The 22710-nt window shown below is 40.5% G+C and overlaps 1 protein-coding gene and 1 long non-coding RNA gene across 4 annotated transcripts; both read right to left on the bottom strand.

Annotated features, from left to right (window-relative positions):
• Window positions 1-702: 702 nt before the first annotated feature.
• Window positions 703-17633, bottom strand: LOC118091836 (1-aminocyclopropane-1-carboxylate synthase-like protein 1). Of its 3 annotated transcripts, XM_088653588.1 has the most exons (15): window positions 17463-17523; window positions 16673-16981; window positions 14490-14549; window positions 13945-14015; window positions 13286-13355; window positions 11227-11293; window positions 10548-10645; window positions 9863-9940; window positions 8600-8700; window positions 6648-6734; window positions 5439-5484; window positions 4359-4500; window positions 3545-3687; window positions 2303-2456; window positions 703-1924 (listed from the first exon to the last, which is right to left on the bottom strand). In XM_088653588.1, the coding sequence occupies exons 1-15, from the start codon at window positions 17466-17468 to the stop codon at window positions 1749-1751; spliced, it is 1608 nt and encodes a 535-aa protein (XP_088509714.1). In that variant the 5' UTR covers window positions 17469-17523; the 3' UTR covers window positions 703-1748. The 3 variants fall into 3 exon arrangements, with proteins under 3 accessions (XP_088509714.1, XP_088509715.1, XP_034985203.2); XM_088653589.1 differs by lacking the exon at window positions 16673-16981 and having other exon boundaries at window positions 17463-17633; XM_035129312.3 differs by lacking the exon at window positions 17463-17523 and having other exon boundaries at window positions 16673-17406.
• A 2962-nt stretch (window positions 17634-20595) lies between these two features.
• LOC148684255 (uncharacterized) lies at window positions 20596-22414 on the bottom strand. The gene is made up of 3 exons (XR_015946284.1): window positions 22277-22414; window positions 21719-21809; window positions 20596-20733 (listed from the first exon to the last, which is right to left on the bottom strand). It is a non-coding gene; the product is annotated as an uncharacterized LOC148684255 (long non-coding RNA).
• Window positions 22415-22710: the final 296 nt, after the last annotated feature.

Raw genomic sequence — 22710 nt, 5'->3', positions numbered from 1 at the left:
TGTACTGACACCTAGCTCTACTTTCCCTTTCAATACCACATAAAATGGTGGACGATGTCATGTCTAAAATCCATATTACATCACTTTAGAATGTATGTGGAAGATTAATAATAAACTGAACCACCATCCAAACAAAATAGGAATTTGGTTGATAATTGATCCATCTGGAAAAGGACGGGGTTTTAACCTGTTCTAGGCAAGTGGTACTCCCTCTTAAGTATCAGGTTTGCAGCGTGGAAATGCTGTTAGATCCAGCGCAAGCTCTAGGCATCTGTGCAGCACTTCCTTACAATTTCAGGCTCATTTCCCAACTGCAGTTGGGATCTACCTTTCCTCTATCCAAGACGTAACACCTACAGAAAAAATAGGCAAGGAATGCTTATTGCTATACTGCACTAGAGCCACAGTGGAATCAAAGTAAAGTCTGCTCTTGTCCTTGCACAGCTGAAGTGGAACAAACATTGGGCAACAGCAGTTGTGGCTTCAAGGTACTAACCAAAATCCTAGTTCTATTCTGGCCTATAAATTAATTTTAAACTGCAGCAATAAAAAATCCAGGGTTTTCTTTCATATAATCACAATGATTTAAAAGCTAGTAGCTGTGAAAGCAGCCCACCTCATCGGTGACAATGTGTGTAAACTATTGGATCTTAAATTAGACAAATATCATTGCTCCTTTCCCAGTTAGCACAACCAACCATATGTTTATAAAAAATATTTATGTTAAGAGTGCAAAACTGATATGCAACAGCAAAATGTACAAATAAACTCTTTTAAGCAACAGAATGAAAACAAGATTTATACACTTTCTTAGAAAGCAGTTCCAGTGATAACACCCATAGAGAAAGCCCAAGCTTCTGTGTTTTAGATTACTTCCTGTGCATTATAAAAACAGTCTGCAAGTTGGCAACTAGTTATCAACATCCAATTATCAACTGAGTCAACATTTTCTAATATATTTACATACAAATATATAGCTTTTGTCTCAGTGGACCAATGTTTAGAATCAGAGAGTTGTAGAGTTGGATCCTGAAGATCATCTAAGTCCAACTCCCTGCAATGCAGGAATATGCAACTATTCCATACAGTGACTAAACATACAACCTTGGTGTTATCAGTGCCACACTCTAACCAACTGAGCTATCCATTGCCCTGTATGAACCAAGAGATATATGCAAGATAATGTGCAAGATTTAGCTCTATTCTGCAGATTGTCCATGTTCAAAGCACCAGTCACATGCTTGACCTGAATATGAATGAAATTCAAATACTTGAAAATAAGATGGTGGCATGACCTAATATGAATTCTATAGAGGAGGAGAGTGGCCTAGTTAAACTCTTATAAAAGCACGGTCAATATGACAGTATCCTGGGAACAAATGGAAGGTGCTGAACCTCTCCCTCCTCCAGTGATGCTTCCCTTGCACCTTTCCCACCTATTTTTGTCCTAACGGGTTACCTTTAGCCTTGAAATTCCTCTAGGGGGGAAAAACAGCTAGGTAGAAGTCCCTGTTGCATCTAATTTGGCTTATAGTGTTCTGAGGAATAGAACTAAGTATTCCAATGAGGAGAATAGGAGAGAAAGTCTGCCAGGTTGCAAGTAAGTAGAATCACCATAGTCAAATTAGTAACCATAGGTTACAGCAAAATGTAAATGCATGCCTGCCATACTAAACAAAACAAAATGAAGTGGAATCAGAGTTATAGTAAATATAAATATGCCATGCTTTGTTTTAGCATTCAGGTTCTTAGAAGACAGCTATTTTCTTCAAGTGTGAAAATCCTTCTGAGACATCATCCACTGATGTATTTATGTAGTTGGCTGAAGTTTCATCATCTAACTCAATATGCTCCTTTTCTTCAGGAGATGAAGCTACAAGTTCATCTGTTTTATCATGTAGCATTTGGCGAAGTCTCTGAATACCTACAAAAAGCAAGCAACATAAACATTTTAAAGACATAAGATAGGAAGTGTCTGCTTGTATGCAATACAGAACATATTGTAAGGCTGTCTACCCGTATACTCCAGTGTATAAGACGACTGGGCGTATAAGACGGCCCCCAACTTTTCCAGTTAAAGTATAGAGTTTGGGATATACTCGCCGTATAAGAAATATGACCCGGCGTATAAGACGACCCCCGACTTTTAAGAAGATTTTCCTGGGTTAAAAAATAGCCTAATATGCAGGAATATACAGTATATTCCTTGATGGCTTGAAAGTCTATGACAGTGCATATAGATGAGTGAAGGATGAGAAAGGAGAAAGAGATCAGATAACCCTTTTATAGAATTGAAACTTACACAGGTAGATTCTGTCTATAGAATCTGAGAAGACCAGCCTAAACCATCCAGGTTCATAACAGCAAAAGGCTTTCCCAGGACTAATGAGCAGCTTTTCACCAAGAATTTTCCACCATAAATCCATTTCAGCTTCAAATGTCTGTGACTTTAAGAACTAAGAGAAAACAAATATACACATTAGCTAAATCCCACATTAGCCAACAAAACACTTGACCTCCCCACCCACTAAAGAAACAAAAGATCAGGTTTATCAAAGCATCTTTTGAGTTCAATTGAAGCCTTGGTGCTCTATTATTTTTCTTGCTTAGCCAATTACATTGCTCGGAATATTATTTAGGACCAGATGCTGCACCATTTATTTATATTTTGGCATGTTATGATTTAATTCAGTGGTTTTCAACCAGTGTGCCTCAGCATGCTGGGGCACCTTAAATGATGGTCAGGTGTACTGCGGGCAACACCTGCCTCCATCCCTCCTTCCATTGGTGGTTTAGGATCTTAACTATGTCCAAAATTAATGAAGAGTACTTTTTATTAAAGCCTTTTTTAAGGGTGCAGGGTGGCCTTATCCTATCAAAGTGTTGGTGCTGACCTTTAAAGCCCTAAATGGCCTCGGTCCAGTATACCTGAAGGAGCGTCTCTACCCCCATCGTTCTGCCCGGACACAGAGGTCCAGTACCGAGGGCCTTCTGACGGTTCCCTCATTGCAAGAAGCCAAGTTGCAGGGAACCAGGCAGAGAGCCTTCTCGGTGGTGGCGCCTGCCCTGTGGAACGCCCTCCCATCAGATGTCAAAGAGAAAAACAGCTACCAGATTTTTAGAAGACATCTGAAGGCAGCCCTGTTTAGGGAGGCTTCTAATGTTTAATTATTTTATTTCATTTTTCTGTTGTAAGCCACCCAGAGTGGCTGGGGAAACCGAGCCAGATGGGCAGGGTATAAATAATAAATTATTATTATTATTATATAATAATGAGAACCTGGTGCACTTTGAGATTGTGCACGTACAAGGGGCAGGGGACTGGCACAGTCGCAGACCAGAAGTGTCAGATAGCATTGTGATGGTGTATTCTTCTGACTGGGTTTGCTCGTAAGCCTATGGCCTCTCAGTGTCTCGCTTGGAGGGGCAGGTCCTATTTTGAATACAAAACCCGGCAGGAAGGAAGGAGCTCACAAGACCAGCCACAATATACAGCCAACTGTATTTATGTCCTTTAATCCACCCTTCCAGGTCCTCCACGTACTTTTCTGAAGTCAGCCCACACATATAATCCTCCTGAGCTTTTTAAAACAGGTATTCCCATCTCTGCAAGACCATCCACAAGAATGTTGTGTGCTTCCTTAAGTTTTCTTTTATTGGTTGGGAAAAACACAGTATCCAGCCATTCTGCCAAAATAAAAACACAAATCAGACAGCGCTGTTTATCCCCTCTTTGTATTATTCAGTCTTAGTAGTACTTTGATAAATTATGGGGTGGGGAACATTGGGAACAGCAGGCACTCTGTTAAAGGGATCCTGCATGGCAAATGTAAAGTGTGAAAAGTAGCTTATGTGATTGAGAGGATTTTTGTTTGCAGTATTATGAAATTCTTATTCCAGGTCAGACTATTTGTTCATCCAACCCAGCATTGTCTACTGTAACTGGCAGCAGTTTTCAAGGAGAGAGGTGTTTCACATCACCAGCTAAACTAGTTAACTAATCTGGAAATTCTGTTTTGCTGCCATCAGTCCCAATAGTTAATGATGGCAAGGTAACTACAGGCAAGGAAAAGCAAGATGTACAGGTCCTGTACAGAACTTGTTCCCTGGTTGCTCAGATGGACCCAACACCAATTCAGCCACTTTACACCAACTATATATCTAATACATAAAAATGAATGTAGTTCATAATTAATTTGAAACTAAGGAATAAAGCTGTCTAGATCATGGTCTGGCCAGGCACAGTGAAAAAACAGAGCTGGATTTTCCTGGTCTGTAGTAACTATATAGTGTGAGGACTGGTGTTTATTACTTAGACTCAGGGCCACATGTGTTTGTGCACTTTCAAGTTTGCTAACCTCTGTCATGAAGGAACTGGCTGAGAACATATTGCACTGGTCCAGGACAACCGTGGAAAACAGCCAGCTGATTAACTGCTTTCCTGACCTCATGATTTCTGGTGTATAATACTCCACATCTGATGCCACACATGCCAAAATCCTTGAAAGGGAAGGGGGAAAAGTTTGTAATTAAAAAGTCTCTCTAAAATTTTAATTCATACACAAAGCACATTTCTATCCAAATATAGCATTATCCACTGGACTAAATAATTTCTGATTCCTGTAATAAAATGTAATTTCTCAAGATTCAAAGAACTTAACATTCTATACAAAATGTTTTAAAGTCCATTTACGTATTAAGAAACAAAAGGAGAATAATTGATTTGATTTGCATAAAGTATTTCGTTAGGTTAGAATTTTTGCCTGAAACCCATCTCTGAAGTCTAGTTTTAGATTTCCAGTGTGGTAGAACAAGTGAAATTATAAACAATATGTGGCAATTGCATGCACACAGGGTCCTGGTTGTTTATAACCAACCTTACTTGGCCCTCTCTATCCCCCTATTTTTGTAGCAAGCAAGGGACTGTCACCTGTCACTGGTTGCTAGAGTTAACCAAATCAACATGCAGTTGCAGCTCCCACATGGTGCGAGGTTATAAATGGATATTCTGCAGCCTAAACAATGAGAAGCCACCCTAAGGCTGCAATCTATTTATTTTGGAGTAGAATTTTACATCTAAATAAACATCAATAAGGTTTGCACTGCACTGCAAGTCATATCCTAAACTATTGAAGAGCAGAAGGTAGTTCAGATTCTACTGGCCAGCTTCTGGTGAGCCACCTAGTTGCCTGCTAGTTCTTGGGATAGTTGCAAATGATATTGAGTTTATAACAGAATACCATCTTCCACTAATGGCTAGACCTGCTGTGCAACTGTGGCAGAGGCAAACATTATAATCCATTATTACACTGTAGGTTTTAAGTTCTCACATACAAGATTTCTTTGGAACAATGCACTGGGTAGATGGAAGAATTTGACAGTTTCAATAATTTAAGTACATTTTGAATAAATATTGATAACAAATATTTCTAACCTACCTTACTAAATCCCCACATAAAGTGTGTCCGGTCTGGATCTGGTAAACTAAAGAGAAATATTTCAAGATAATTAATGTCTTACGTTTATTTGGGATGGGGAATCAACACTTTTCAGTCCTAAGGACAATGGCAATTTACCCTGACCCAGCAAAATGCTGGAGATATAGAAATCCACGGCATAGACAGCACATGTTCTGTACTCTCCACAGAAATGAATGCAAATCCCTTTGTGCATGTGCATTGAAGTACATACAGAAATATGGATCAAGGAAGTTCTAATTATGTTCTATTTATTATTTATGTTTTCACCCCACCCTTCCTCCAAAGGAGCCCAAGATGTCAGCGATTCAGAATAACAGCCTGTTTTTGATACCGAAGTAGTTACCAAAAACATTCTAAATATTTTTAAAATGTTCAATAACTACTTCAGTTGAATTATTATTGTGAGTTATGTCAGGAAAGTTTATCAGAAGCGGTTTCATTTATGGAGGGCATTGGATGGCAATCTCCACAAATCCACACGCTAAGGAAGGTATAACTTGCCACATGAAGGATAGTCAATAGTCCTGCTCCTTCAGCATGTGGACAACAGGGTGCAGATGTATTTCGCCATAATTTTATACTTTCCTGCTACCCTTGTGCTGGCTGCAACCCTGCTGTGCTGGGCACATTACTTGCAAAGCAGTCTCTCTCTTACTTCACCAATGACTAGTTGCTACTCAGCTCCACCCCACTCTCCTCAAAGCATGCAACATATGTAAAAGAACCAAAAAGGAACTTGACACTAGATACTTCCAAGTGAGACATGGAAGAATTTTGGCTTGCACTAAGTGACCTAACATGTTACAGCATGCATGCACACTGAGCAGAGTTACAACAGACCTGTATGAGGAGCCCCCTGGCATGCGGAGGAAGCAGAATAGCTACAATAGTAGTTAGCATTAAATTAACATGTGAGCAATAATCTGCTTAGTCCTAAATCAATTGACATGTAGGATTTTGTCAGAGAATGGCAAGACAAAAAAAGTCTACCAACCCTTGAAAATCATACATATGCTACCACATCACCAATAATTACTTTGAAAGAATAATTTATGCATACAGAAACTGGTAGACTATGTGTGCATATATAAACAAACAGAAGAGATTTGCTAGGTTACTCAACTATAAAGCTGACATTTTAAAAAAGCAACAGGAAGGTACACTCACCTCTCCAAGCTAAGAATGCTTGTGAATGTGGTATCACCATATATGGACAGCATATAAATTTCATCCATTATTACATGTAATTTATGTCTATGTAAAGAAAGACACACATGTCATTAAAGTTATTTAAAAATATATATGCATTCATTCCTACAATTGCTGCTTAACAAATCCCTTAAAAAGCTGTGTATTCTATATTCAGTCAAGTTATTATTATTAATTAAATATGTTTACTGCCCTTCATCCGAAGATCAAAGGGAAGTTCACGAAATACAAATACAAAATGAAAACATACATAATAAAACAAAAACAACCAATAGCTCTCATCCAACAGACACATTTAAAAGGCCACAGAATGTTAATCAGCCAAACGCCTGGCTGAAGAGAAACGTTTTTGCCTGGCACCTAAAGATATGTAATGAAGGTCCCAGGCGAGCCTCCTTGGGGAGAGCAGTCCACAATGAGGGAGCCACCACAGAAAAGTGTTTCAGTGTTGCCACCCTCCAACCCTCTTGTGGAGGAGGCACCCAAAGAACTGCTACTTAATATAAAGCAAAATGTTTTCAAAAACTGAAAAGTGATGACTCCTCAGCAAGGCATGTATATTCCCCCATCCACTATTTTATTAGATATATAAAAGCAAGAAGTTAAGAACCAAGTATCCATATGTCTCTACATGTAATATATTGCACAATTAAGATATAAAAGCCAGAAAACACACACCACACAGCTTATTATATCTGCATACACAAGCCAGAAAACACATCAAACTTAATTCTTATTCCCAATATTACCAGGCATTCAGAAGTACCAGTATGTGAATGACAGAAAGAGGCTAAAATATCACAAAAGCCTAAGTAACCAAAGAAAGTCTATTTAATTTTTTTTAAAAAAATTAAAGCATCAGATTCTTAGTTTTCATCTTCAGATGCAGACTGCATCCAAGTCTCATGCAGTGTCATGCTGAAGAGAAAAGAACTGTGCTATGTTTTGAGGCTGGCGCTGTGGGTTAAATCGGCTTGCCGATCAGAAGGTTGGAGGTTTGAATCCCTGCGACAGGGTGAGCTCCCGTTGTTTGGTCCCTGCTCCTGCCAACCTAGCAGTTTGAAAGCATGTCCAAGTGCAAGTAGATAAATAGGTACCGCTCCAGCGGGAATGTAAACAGCATTTCTGTGCGCTGCTCTGGTTTCGCCAGAAGCGGCTTAGTCATGCTGGCCACATGACTTGGAAGCTGTACACCGGCTCCCTCGGCCAATAAAGCAAGATGAGCACCACAACCCCAGAGTCGTCCATGACTGGACCTAATGGTCAGGGGTCCCTTTACCTTTAAATATCTAATAACCACTTTCGTTAGAATCATAGAGTTGGAAAGAACCACAAGGGTCATGTAGCCCAACCCACTGCTATGCAGGAATCTTTTGTCCAACATGGGGCTCAAGCCCACGACCCTAAGATTAATAGTCTAATACTCTACCGACTGAGCTAGTTGTTACCTTCACTGGAAATAAGGCACATTTTTAAAAATTAATCAATTCCATGTAGATTGGTGGGAAGGGCAGTTATGCTAGAAAATGGAACAAGCAAGGAGGATGGCATCCTTTCAAGGATAAACTAAGGAGGAGGAAGTGTCACTGAACATAGTGAGACTTATGTCCAAGTACTGTAAGTGTACATGGGATTTCAGAGTAAGCATTAGAAGAAATTTTTAGCGGCACGTAAAGCCATCTCCACCATAATTATACATTCAGAAACTAAGTTTGCCAATTTAAGAATACTAATGTTTCTCAACACTACTAATAACCATACATGACTATTACTATAAATGAATTTTCTGAACATACATTCTTATGGCCATATGCCAAATGAAATAAGGAAATTACCAAAATAACTTTCAAAACTAACATACTGCATCATAGAAAATTAAAAGCCCAAACAAATAGTGCTAGGACTCAAACCTGTGTGCAAAGTCTAGACATTCTTTCAGTAACTGTGCTGGGTAAATGTCCCCTAATGGATTGTGAGGGTTGATCAGGATTAATGCTCTGACTCTGATGCCCTGAAAAAAGAAAAACTGATAGTCGGGGACCCTACCATGACATCAAACAAAGGAGTAACGAGTCTGCAAAATTGGTATCCTTTCATAAAGTGCGAAGTATTGAAGTTTCGTGGCTGAATATGAGCATACATATTCCTTTATAACCCTAAAACATATTCCAGTATCACATTTTCATGGCATCACATTTCATTTTCATCACAGCATGGCATTTTGGTATTTAGTTATTAATTTAAATTTCATCTGCTATAATTCAAAGGACTTAATTTACAAAACTATAGATTTGATATAATATATTAAATGGTTGTTTTCTTGAAGAGATGTATATCTAACACCAGTGTATAGAAAGACTGTAAAACTAGGATTCTTTTTAAACTAATGTTACCAAAATATGTTGAAAAGGAAATATATTCGGGAAGGAAATAACATTTCTTATGACCAAATTATTCTGTAAATTCTGTAATTTCAGAGTAACTAAAACATACACGGTTAGGTCTAGACCAGGCACCCCCAAACTCTGCCCTCCAGATGTTTTGGGACTACAACTCCCATCATCCCTGGCCACTGGTCTTGTTAGCTAGGGATGGTGGGAGTTGTAGCCCCAAAACATCTGGAGGACTGAGTTTGGGGGTGCCTGGTCTAGACTGTCATGCTTAGAGCAGACCTACTGAAATCAGTAGTACTTACATTAGTCATGACTAACTAAAGTCTTGGAGATTTTAATGGGTCTACTCCAAGCATGACAGTTGAATCCCATCGACTATTTTCAGTACATTTTCTCCTGTGGAAAAGATTCTGTCACTTAGTAGCTTCAAGCTACTTAAGAAAAGCAACAACAAACAACTGCAAAAAAGATGAACTACTTTTACTAAAACAGTTTGTAAAAAGTAAGTATTAAGTTTAATATGAATTGCTCCATTTATTGCTTCCAAATATTTTAATGAGCTCACATAAGAACAGGAAATATATAATTTAGGATTCTAGCTTCATTCTTCAAAATGATGCATTTGAATGACAACAACCTGCTTTTGGCCAAGTTATGCACATGACAAATATACAGCAGATTTATCAATTTACATTTCTAATAGGATATATTTCACTGCAAAGTTGATGAGGTATTTAACCAAAAGCACAAAAGTTGGAGTTCAGTTCAAAATATTCCTACCTTTTCTACGGCTCTCTGATGTGCAGTTTCTAATTTTTCAACGGTTAACTGAAATGGTCGACTTTCTTCATTAGTCACCTGCATAAACATTTTAAAAGGTGTTCGAAGACAGAAATTCAGTAAAACAATGCAATCTCCTCAGAACACCTATTTATTTTCATTACTTAAGAGTGATTTAATTTGAGGGAGGAAACAGCAAAATGCACAAGCAAGTTGTGGTGGATGTGGCTTTCTTTTTCCTGTCTGTTGGGATGAAATCAATGTAGATACTCCCTTTTCAACTTGTTCTGGTGGAGGTAAAAGGAAGTTCTATAAACTCTACGGTTCTTTGAGGATGCTTGGATCAAGGGCAGTGGGGACGTTATGTCATCCCAGGAAACTGTTACGCTCTGAAAATGATGATTAATGAAGAGAGACACACACACATTCTAAAAAGACTGAGGAAAACAGTCAAGACTTCTGTAGGACAGTTTGTTGCCACCTCTGCTATACACACACTTGTGTATAACATCCATAGTAAACTTGTTTGCCAAAACATATAGCACAATCATACAAGAAGGGACATGTCTAGAGTTTGGTTTCCATAGTCAGTAGTTGTTTTGTTGCTTGGGCTTTATACAATTTTGTTCATTCACAGACAACATATCAGTATTCATAAGAAAGGGGATATTTAGTAAACATTTACCTCACTGAACAAGGGCACATGGATAGGTTGCATTCCACCATACAGCCACATTTTGGAGTTTATTCCACCATAATACGGAGTAGGAATGAGATACCCATCTATAAAAAGAATAAATAATGGAGGTTTACTTTCTTTTTAAACAAAGTGTTTTACTAGTTTGTTAAGAAATAGTGATATATTATTTTGCCTTTATCTTACACACATCTTTAGACTACTACTTTCAAAATCGTCGTACATAATCATTGTGCTGCCAGAATAGGAAAAAAAAACATTATGTGAACCACTTTCAGGTCTGTGCTATTCCTAAATGAATATTCTTACTAGCATACTAAAAAGTGACACAGATTTCATAGTGGAGGTTTTATCCCATTCCACATATAATTTTATTGTCATTAACCAATTGTTAAAACTCTACTATAATATATATGGCTACTTAGAAAGGGGTGTGTGCAGACCAACAGTTTCATTCTGCTAGCATGTACTTCACATAATTTAAACTATTCTTAGCTTACTCAAAGGGCACATAAAATAAAGCAATGAAGCAGTTCATTTTCTACATGATTTAGCAGTTATCAGCAGAGTGAACAAGATTTTATACCTTCTTCAAGATGTTCAGGCACTAATTACCAGAGTGATATACAACTGCCACAATATGTGATACATATTCATGCCCTCTTACCTCCAGGATCACATAGCACAGTTGAAAGTGTAGCAAAGACGGCACAGCAGCCATTCAAAACTATAAACTATAAACAGAAGACAAAATAACAAGATACAATTAACAAAACTGCAAAAGCAGGTAAATTTATTTTAAGAAATGAAAGACAAGTCTAAGGCAAGGATATCATATCCCAGTGTCAACAACTCAAACCAAATTAAAAACCTGAACCACTGTAACTTCAAAACAATCAACCCTTAATTCCTCCTGTATATGGGAATTCTATTGGCTGGTATCCAATCAGTCATTGAAGTGTTTTGTTGAGCTATAATGTAATTGAAATTATGGGTTCAATGGTCTATATATGATATAAACACAGTCCAAGAGAATATCCATTAATTATGTACCATTTAGTAGCTCTGATTTCCAAGTGGTTGCCTAGGTGTATGTCCCAGGCAATGACCATCTAAGATGGCACTGGAGTGAGTAGGATATGTTGTTTCCAGAGTCAATGTCTGAGAAGAGTGCTATGTCTGACCTCGTTTTATAGAGATAATCCAAGTACTAAATTTAGCAATCTGCCACTTTTTAGAACTGTAAGTTTAGAACTGTAAGAAGGAAATTACAGTGGAACCTCTACTTACGAATTTAATCCGTTCCGGATGCACATTCGTATGTAGAAATATTTGTAAGTCGAAACACGGTTTCCCATACGAATGCATTGGGGACGGATTAATTCGTTCCAGAGCCTCACCTCCCTCGCTGCCCTGCGCTCGCCACCGCTGGCAGAAGGCCAGCCTCGCAGCGATGGCGGCGAGGGCTCAATCCGGTGGCGAGCGCAGGGCAGCGAGGTCGTTCGGATGTCGAAAATTTCGTAAACGCGCCGCCATTTTTTTCGGTTCGTAAGTAGAAAAATTTGTAAGTAGAGTCATTCGTAAGTAGAGGTACCATTGATTTCAGTGGGTCTATTCTGAGTATGACTTAGTTAATAATAATAATAATAATAATAATAATAATAATAATAATAATAATAATTTATTATGGTCAAAGACCAGCTGTATGACTTAGTTCAAAGGTGGGGAACCTCTAGCCCAGGCATCCCCAAACTGCGGCCCTCCAGATGTTTTGGCCTACAACTCCCATGATCCCTAGCTAACAGGACCAGTGGTCAGGGATGATGGGAATTGTAGTCCAAAACATCTGGAGGGCCGAAATTTGGGGATGCCTGCTCTAGTGCATTGGCCTTATTAGGCCTGGCATGGGTCCCAATTTGGCCAATAAGGCCATTTTCCCCAAATCATGCTCACCTGCACCACACCTGTTACCATGTGATATCAGCTGTGCAGCAGCCAATCAAAAATGGAACCCTTAAAATGCGCTCCTGGCATTGACAAGGGGGACTGGCTTTTACCAGAGGAGTACCTGGTACTCCCTGGAGGGTATCGCACAGACATTCAGGTGGGGTCAGACAGCTCCAAGGCTGAAGCAGGACTATCAGGCAATGCAACATTCCAGCAGCTGCCATCTCCTATAGTGGGTCTGAGTTGAGATGCAGAAGCTGAATCACCTCCAACCCTCAGAGAGCATTGACACATGAAAGGGCAGGACCAAGCAGTCCACCTGAAAGCCAATGCCTCCTTGAGAATGATAAGTTACTTGTGAGGAGCTGCTTCCTCATGAGTAGACCCAACACTACTGAGAGTTCAATAGCTGAGAGATCAACAGCAGTGCCTAGGGTGGGACTTAGCAGGCCCTGGGATAAAAGCCTTCAGTCGCTTGGGAAAGCTACAGGAACAATGTCCTTATTCTAGCTTCTTGCTGAAAGCTGTGCAATGAGCCTCTATGTGTGGTGTTTTGAAGTCCTGACTATCATCATCTGAGGGGAGTGTGATGTCAGGTGATTGACAGGTGGGTAGTCAAATGTAAGTGGTAGGGGAAGTAAGAATTTGGTTCATTTGCTGGATATTAGATATCGCCCAATATTTTCAAACTATTTGCCTTTGTATCTGAATGTATCAAAAAAGTAAAGAAAAAAATGTGTCACAAAATTAAAGAAAAGGAAAGCAACATGGTTCCTTACATGATCTGGATCTAGTGGTGTCGGAGCTTTTCCATATTCAGTAAGAAACTTTGCAATTTCTTCTCTAAAACTAAAGTTTAAAATTAACACAGTCAGAAAATTTGCATCAACATATTCATATATAATGTTAGTTCTGGCACAACTTTAACTTTGAATTAGTCTTTTTATTAAATTCAATTGAAAGTTTGCTTCTGATTTATTTAGAAGCAGGATTGCATAGAACTTATTTTAAAAGTAAACATATGTAGAGGATCACATTTTTAAAAATGCCCCATTTCTGAAACTTGATTTTGGACTGAGTCCAGAAATCTGACTTCTAGAACTATTAAACAACACTGTAAATTGAAGGCAGCAATACCAAACAATTGTACAAAAGAACATTCATTTGCATACAATTGAACCTACTTCTATTAAATGTGTTCAAATTACAACTAGGCATTTAATGCAATGTTATAAGTAGTCTCCAAGCACTAGCACTACTGCATCCAAAGAAAATACGTCTGTAAGCCACAACCATTTATTTTAAGAGGCCCTCTACAGAATAGCTTAAATCTCCTGTCCAATGTCAATATTAGTTTTTGAAATGTTTAACTGGAACTAGAAAAACAGGTAGCTTTTATTAAAAAAATTACATTGAAATGCTAAGCAATTTTTGTTACCTTTTAATGCCTTGTGTATCCGAATACTGAAGTAAGTGAGGTTCCAGATAAGCCATGTCAGGTTTTACGAGCTGTCATTTTTAAAGAGACAATTAAAGTTTTTAATTATATGAAAGGTTGTTAGTTCTCAATAGATTCACACATTGCTATTTATATTTCCCACAGGTTAACAAAATTATTCAAATTAAGCTGTCTTAGCTGATCTTAGATAAAAACCAATCCATTTCTCAGAGCTGGGCCTGATTTTGGCTCCTCAGCTGCACTAGCCTGGAAACAGAACTGCAAAATATATCACAATCCCTCCTCACTTTCTGTCCTGGTTGAAGTAAGTCAACAAGGTTTAAGATGCAGGGGCCGATTTGCCACTCTGACCTGCTGTCCCAGTCCAGGGTTTAGGCTTGTTTTGCTTGCACACTACATAGGTAATGTTGTTAAACACAGTGCTTGATTATTCATAAGAAATGATCATGGCCACTAATTAGTACTACCTTCTAATCACAATTTCAAAACTAAGTTGCACAATTCATGTTGGAAACCAAACTTACCCTTTCCTGTATTAAATCAAAGCAAAGTTTGTTCTCACTTGTTCCAAAATTCAAAATGCCCTGAAAATAGAAATGACATTTTAGATAGCTACCACCACTAACAATACTTTTTGCATGAACCCTCTTTGTCAGAAAACTAAACCTAATGTCTAAAGGACAGTATGAAAATAAACTGCCACCATTATATATTTTTTCCACTACTATATATATAAACAAAGGAGCAACAACTTCATACTCTCTTTAAGGCACCTTCCTATGTCCCCAACTTAACCAGCATTTCTGCTTCTTAAGGACTGAAGTCTTCTAGACATAGATTAAGTTAACAGGTATTATTTTCAAATATATTTAACTCCACATTTTAAAATCTGTACAACCACTTTGTTTTAAATAATAGGTCTCTGGAAAGGGCAAGACTCTCTTACATAAGAGCACAGACAACAACTATGTTCACACTCAGCTGTTCTACAGACTGCAGAAATTGGAAGCAGCAGCACCAACAATGTATTTCTAGCAAGGAGATTTCAGGTCAGGGGATAATGTAACTGCCCCATGCTGGAGCAAACCAGATTGAACTACTTTGGCTTGGACCCAGCTGGCACTTTGCCAGTGGATCCTAGACTGAAAAGCAGCAGTACAATTTCTGCTGCCACAACTTCTCCCCTCTCCTCCAAAATATCCCCTCTGCTACATCATATGCAATGAGCTGCATCCTTTGCTCCGGAAGGCTGTTGCAAAACTATGACTTACAGTTCGGAAGCTTCGTATCTGCGGTCTTTAAGATTGCCTCATTTCCACACCTTCTTCAATACAGTTTTATTGCCACACCTCTTTCTCAACACCTTGTTTTTTTTCTGCAATCCTCTCACACATCATTTCCAAGCGTTTCTGCTCTCCTTAACTTTTCTTCCATGCCCTCCCCCCTCCACAGCACAACCGTTGGTGCTCAGCTTTCAGTATTCATTCTTGTGTTGGATGGGGGTGGAGATTTCACATTCTTAGCTGACTTTTTGGATTAACACTTTTAGTGTATTTTTAGTCTTAGATTTGGGACTCCCTTTTGGCTGTGTGAAGTGACAGAGAAGTTTAATAAAATAAACCAAGCCATTTCTTCACCATTGCCCCGTCACAGCCCAATCTCTTCACTTCTTCTCCACCCCATTTCATTCCTCAGACCCCGAACTTCTCATCTCCATCTCCTTTCTACTTCACCTCGTATTCCCACTATCCCCTACCAAAGGAGTGCCAAATGCAAACTTGAATATAATATTGGGGGTGGGGAGGTAAGCCCTGGCCAGCGTACGCACACACCATTTATTTGAATGACAATGCCCATCAACTTTGCCCCCCAAAAAAATATTTTATGGGGAGCGGCAAGAGACTTTGGCCTCTCAGAGTTGGCTTTTATGAGTCCAGCCAAGCTTCTCTTTCTGGTCCTCCACACTCTCTCCCCAGTCATACACCCCTCAGCAGTTCTGCTTCAAACCCTCCTTCATTCCTTTTGCCTGGCTAGAATATCTCCTTCAACTCTGATAATGCCTGCTGCTTGCATTAGTGTAAGAAATGTGTATGAGTGTGCATGGAAATTAATTATTATTACTATTGTTGTTGTTATTTACTGTTTAAAGCTCAAATTTACATCAGTTGCCCCACCCACTTATGCCTCCGACCTCATTCACCACCAGCATTTCCCATAATAAGTGGTAGATAACGGGCTTTGCATGCGGAAGGTGCCAGGTTCAATCCCCAGCATCTCCGGGTAGGGCTGGGAGAGACTCCTACCCCAAACTCCAGGGAGCTGCTGTCTGCCAGTGCTGAATGACAATACTGAGCTTGACAGACTCAACGGCCTCTCTCTATATAAGGCAATTTCCGGTGAATGCTGGCGTTGGGCTGGAAAAGGTCGCCCTACCACAATAGCTTTCCATTTAAAAAACCCACCCACCCACAAAAGCCTCGGTTCTCACACTCTTGTTACAGGCACTTGACTTAACCCACCCATGGCTCCATGTTTTATATCCTGCGCCCTATTTCCTCAATACACTAGCAGAGAAGTCCGCCCCCCCCCACGTCCTGCCCCACCAGCGGCTTCTTCTACACACACACTTTGCAAAAACCAACGTGTCTCTCTCTCTCTCTCTCTCTCTCTCACACACACACACACACACACACACACACACACCTACCTGAGGGTTGTGAGCGGCGTCGAAGGGATCCCGCACGTACATGTCGAAGCCCTTCTGCAGCAGCCCCTCTGCGCTGCCGGCAATGCCGGCTCCCCGAGCGGAAAGCCGCGTATCAGGCGCCGCTTCGCCGTCCGCCATGGCGCCGCCGCGCGTGGAGAAAGCTGCAGAGTCCGCCCGCGGCCGCCTCGCGCTGAGGGAGCGGAAGGAAAGGAGGCAGCGAGACGCGAAGGGAGGAGCAGCGAATGCCGGGAAAGGGCGGCGGCGGCGGCGGCGGCGGCGGCGACGTGTATCCTCCTCAGCCGGTGCGAGCTGAATTGAAGGATGCGCTTTTGGGGAGCCGGTAATATAGGGATGTGCCCATGCAGATCACCAATTCATCGATTGGTCAGTCACAGGCGGAGCCACAGAAGGGCGGGACACACACAAGTGCCCCCCAAAAAACAAGGAGCTCACCCCAACTTGCCCTACTCATTTATGAACTCATTTTTTTTATCATTTTTATTACATTTTCCGTTTTACAATTTAGAATGCTCATTTAAACGTCCTTAAAATATCAATGATTTCCATTCTTCTCTTTCCATGGTTCATTTTGCATATCATAAATCCCTGCATATTTTAAATAAACTAGAACCATTCTGTATTCCATTATCACATCCATCAAAACTTATTTGCACCGTTGGATTTATCTTAATGCTGCCAACGTTTTTCATTTCTGAACTCCTGTCATTATACTGTACTGTGTTTTTTCTTTCTTTCCCTAGAACGATAATTTGCCCCTCCTGTGACTCACCTCCATCTCTCCATGGGATCCAGAAGCTCAGCTGCTCCAGAGCTGCAGTTCTTCCCTCAGAGGACTAATTAGATGGGGATGTCTTATTTATCTTTTGGAGATATTGCCCTCTTCAGGCAATATCACCTAGACAAGGAGAGGGGATGTATTTTTAGCCCAGCCCCCTGAAATAAAGCAATCCAGTTACCATAATCTGCCGAGGTGGTTTTAGGGGAGGGGTAGTACCCTGCACTCAGCTCCCACCTGTGGCTCCTACCGGTAGAAGATGTCAGCATGTGACAGCAGCCACATCCCAAGAACAGTAAACTGGCTGGCTAAACCAGGAGAGGGCAGCTGATGAGTCTTTAAACCACATGCATGCAAAGACAGGCTCTGGCTGATTGAGCAGACAGGACTAATAGAAGGCGGTTTCTGCACGTGCTGTGGATGGAAGTGAGGGGCAGATGGGGCTCGCCAACCTGGGAAGGTAGCCCACCGAGGAGAAGGAAATCTCTGAACCTAAACCTCCACTTTGTGGGATATTTTGGGGAGAAAAAAGGGCTAAGGTGTAAATCCTACAGAAATCCGGAGTGGAGTTCCTAAGGCGGTTGGATGGCACATTGTACACTGCCTTCTGGCAACTCCTGCAGCCAAGCAGGTGCCCAACATATTGTTCTGCTTTCCTTTGGACCACACCAGCGAGGCTGAGAGTGGGTTATTGTCATCTGGGCAGCCTAGGGCCTCCATACACACTGCCTAGGCTTGCACTCCAGGGAGGTCACTTCAGTGCTGCTAATGCAGTGGTTTGACTTCACCCCCGGAGGCACCCTCAATTGTCCCTCAAGACAAAACGAATGCCAACAACTGAGAATGGGAATAGTGTAATTCATAGTCCATGTTTTATGTATGTCTGCCAGTGTGAGTAATTAAGTTAATGCAAAAGTCCATCCCACCTGCCTTCAGTTCCTGATCAATATAAAAGGTGTGTAGAGAATAATATTTTTTGGGTTGGCTACTTCGGTGTGTGTGTTTCTTTCCTGCTGCCTGCTTTGTTGTTAATATTAATTGCATTTATATACAGTACCACCTTTTTATCCAGGGGACTCAAGATGGCATACGTGGTTCTCCTCCTTCTCATTTAATCTCCACAATAACCCTGTGAGATAGGTTAGTCTGAGAGGCAGTGACTGGCCCAAGGTCAACCAGTGACCTTCCTGGCTAAGTATAGCACTCTGGCTTTTCTTTACATGCTTCACTCAGCAGAATGAACATCTCAAGATCCTGGCCTACTGCCTTGGATTGGTAATGATGAATTTTATTTTCACTCAAGATGCTAGGGAACTTAGAACACGTGTTTTACAACTAGGTAGACTGGAGGAAGAAGTTAGGTGGTGGCTTGGGACCAAACCGCCTAATCCATTATCAACCAGGTGGAGGGACAGGATATAAACTTAATAAATAAATCCATCTCAGATCCTACAAGTGGCAGGTAAGGCCTTGGTGGTATACTAGTGGGGAGTACCCACTTGATATTTTCCTTTTTCATGGTGGTTCCCCATTTGTGAGATGTGCCTATTAAAAAATAGGACACTAAACAGGCATAGGAATGCATGCCTAAGAGCCCTGTTTCACTTTCTCAGAAAGAGTTTTACAGACAACTGTTGGCAGGTCAGAGCCATTTTTCTTTTATGTTAAGCAAATTGAAATAGACAATACTATACAATAGAAGCTAGGCCCAGACAACAATGCTGCAACTGCTAATTCCTCTTCTCAAATCATATTCATAACTGACGTGCATAAAATTGCTGTGCTTAGAAGTAAGATCCACTGGGACTTACTCCTGGGCAACTATGTAAGATGGTTGTTGCTACCTTGAGAAAATTGGATTAACAGAAAATAAAATGGTATGCATGCATCTAAAACTGTGAAATTATACCAATTCTGATTGTTCTTGTGTTTTTCATACGGTACTACTACACATCAAATAGAGAACATTTATTTATGGAAGAAGTACACAAAGTTAAAATGAATAGCCTGTAAACAAAAACCAGCACAATATTCTGGTTACATAATTACTTTACAGTAAATGAAAAAAAAAACTGTGACTGAAATTTTCCCAGACATAATTTATGGGCAGCTTATCTATCCCTCAGTGTGACTGTGTCTACCCGTGTTCACTCTCTTTCAAGGAATCTTAAGATCTATTTCAGCTGGAGGAAGCCGCTGATTTGTTTTGCGAGGTCAGTCAAGGATAACTGCTATGTGTAAACAGATATCCATCCTACGCACAGACTGTTATCTAATAGCAAGCTAATACCATATAATGCTTGCATAATAGCCTAGGAAAGATTATGCTAGGAAAAGTCAGTTGGGAAAGAATCTACCCTGTGAAAAGAAAAGATACCATATTCTTATCAGTACACTAGCTGACCCGGCCACGCGTTGCTGTGGTTCTTTCCTGTGATCCCCCACCCCACCCTGTCCCAATCTATGACGTATCCTGCCCCTCCTCCCTCCACCCCGGCTCATCCCTGTGTTCCAGTAGGATACCCTTCCCTCTATTGTCCCTGGGGAGTGTTGGCCCCTCCCCCCTGTATCTCCATACCTTGGCCCCCACCCTTCAAAAAAGAACTGTTAGGTTCTGGGTTCTATTTCCCAGCATGCACTTTTGTCTGAACCCTCTGTTTTCCCTGGGGAGTGTTGGCCCCTACCCCCGGTATCTTCCTACATTGGCCCCCAGCCTTGGAGAAGGAGCTGTCAGTTTCTGGGTTCCATTTCCCAGTATTTACTTTTGTCTGAGCCCTCTGTTGTCCCCTCCCCCCTGTATCTCCATACATTGGCCCCTGCGCATGCATCGTGAACATTTCTATTGGGGGTGATGATGCGCCCTGGGACCCAGAGAACTACTTAAAGAATCCCAACGGGGGGGGGGGTCAAATAGTGAAGCCCCGTAGCAACAGACAGGCCCAGACAGAAGGAGGGGGGTCATATGGGCCACTTGGCACGGGCCATATTATCTACCTGGCCCGGGCCCTGTAAGGGCCTGGCAACAGAAGGCGCGTTCTGAAGCACCCGAGTTGTTCAGTTCCATAAAAAACCCAGGAAGTGGCAAGGGGAAGGTAGGGAATTGTAAAAGGGATGGGGGGGGTTCACGATTTTTTACATTTTTATATATATAGATAAACACTTGTTAACACAAAAAGGTGTCAAATCACTTTTTCTTCAAACATTCATTGAGAGCAGCTTTCTAGATTTGTTTGCTTCTGTCTTCAGTTTGGATTAGGAACTTGATCTGATAACAATATAATCAAAGCAGAAAACAGCTTCCGTTACTTTAGTTACTTGCATGCTAATACTGCATGGAAGTTTCTCTGAATGAAGAAGCATGCAGTCACATTTTCCTTTAAAAGCAAAATATCAACATAAAGTACCTCCTTATTGGCATTTTGATAAAAGCAGTCAAAAAAATCGTGCTGTGTAATTTTATATTGTAAACAGCCCTGTGATCCTAGGATGAAGGGTGGTATAGAAATTTAATAAATAACAACAACAATACATATTATTGTTGTTGTTTGCTTTATTATAGTATTGTTGTTCCCATAATCAGAGAATAACTAAACATAACATATAGTGGGTGACAATAAACTAAGGTTTATTCAGAGTAGATCTATTTAAAGTAATGAATGTGTTTAAGTTAGGTCCATTAATTTTAATAGGTCTACTTTGAGTAAAAATTGTTTGAATGGCACCCAGAGCCTTCAAACCTGAATCCTCCTAAGTAACATATTTCTAATGAAATATACTTCAGCTAGTATTTAGGAATTGGTCAATGACAGTTGTGTAAAATAAAATGACAAAACTGCATCATCAACTGTTCTTCAGATTTATTATTGACTGAATAAAATGTGACTGGGGTATATTTCTTCTCATGGGAACATCTCATGCTACAGCCAATTGTGACTAAGGTACTATAATTTGATGTAGCTGAGACTGCAGTATGTGTCTAGTTTCCCCCCCGAAAACATTACACTGCTGGCTGATCCATTCACCTAACTTGCCCTCTGGAAAAATTTTAAGGGATGGGGGGGAAGGCAAGATCCGTCCTGCCACCTGGGTGTGTTACAGGCATGCAAGTCCCTAAGGTGCACTGGGTCTTGAAGCAACATCCCAACATCCCTTAAGTGTATGTCCAAGTGGGGAACACAGAGCTCATCCCTGACTACCCCTGGGATGGATCCTGCCCACTGCCCCAACCACCACAGGACAGCCCATCTTACCCCTTGCCAAACAAAGGCAGCTATAATTGATCTTAACAAGCCAGGTTAAGATCCTGTAGTCAGAGGTCATTGCAGAATGCTCAGTTTTCATCTACAAGAAGAGAAAACTAAGTTACTGTAATTTGATTGATTTAAGACCATAGCAGGTTACTACATTTTATAAGCAGTTATATGGCATTATGTAAATTAAACACTTGCTGATCCTGCCAGACATGGTTACGGTATATATACTGGTTCATATAACAGTTTGAGTTACATCAAAGGGAGGTCCTGATGCTACTACTATTCAGAATAGTTTGACAACTGCTTATTGCTAAAAAGGTAATTCTAGATACTAATCCACAAAGTGCAAATTTGAGAGTTTATATGCTTCTAAAACCATTATTTTCTGAAATAATTATGGAAAGGTTACTCAAGGTCAGTTGGATAGGTCAACTGAGAAGAAGACCACCTGACAACTCATATGCTGTTAGGTCAGTGAAAGGAAATATATCTTGCGTTGTCAGCAGGTACAGTCTGAAATAAATACTGAGAAACTGAATTAAGGTTTTAACATACCACATGGGCAGAGTGTGATACTATGATACTGAGATGGGTTAGTAATGGAGTGCTGATCTGCTGCTGCTTCAGATACAGATGAATTCTGATATTTGCAGAGGCGGCCAAGATGATAAAGGCTCTGGAAACCAAGTCTTATGAGGAATGCTTGAGGGAGTTGGGCATATTTAGCCTGGAAAAGAGACTGAGAGGAGATATGGTAGCAATCTTCAAATATCTAAAGGGCTGTCGCATGGAAGGTGGAGCAAGCTTGTTAATTTTCCTGCTCTGGAGACTAGGACCCGAACCCGATTCAAGATAAGGAGATTCTTACTAAACATGAAGAAGAACTTTTTGACAGTAAGAGCTATTTGACGATGCAATTCCCTCAGGAGGTTGGATGGCCATCTCTTAGGGATTCTTTAGCTGTGTTTCCTGCATTGCAGGGGGTTGGA

The sequence above is a fragment of the Zootoca vivipara genome, chromosome 11 (assembly GCF_965207765.1).
Source record: "Zootoca vivipara chromosome 11, rZooViv2.hap1.1, whole genome shotgun sequence".
Classification (NCBI taxonomy): Eukaryota; Metazoa; Chordata; class Lepidosauria; order Squamata; family Lacertidae; genus Zootoca; species Zootoca vivipara.
Note: the sequence above shows the minus strand (reverse complement) of the source record. Positions and strands in the feature narration are given on the sequence as shown.

Bases quoted from the DNA above. Each gene is read 5' to 3' on its own strand.
- LOC118091836 (XM_088653588.1), bottom strand. The intron at 14,016-14,489 runs GTAAGTTTGGTT...TAAAAATGACAG, and splicing joins TTGATTTAATACAGGAAAGG to CTCGTAAAACCTGACATGGC. The intron at 13,356-13,944 runs GTAACAAAAATT...TTTAAACTTTAG, and splicing joins GATACACAAGGCATTAAAAG to TTTTAGAGAAGAAATTGCAA.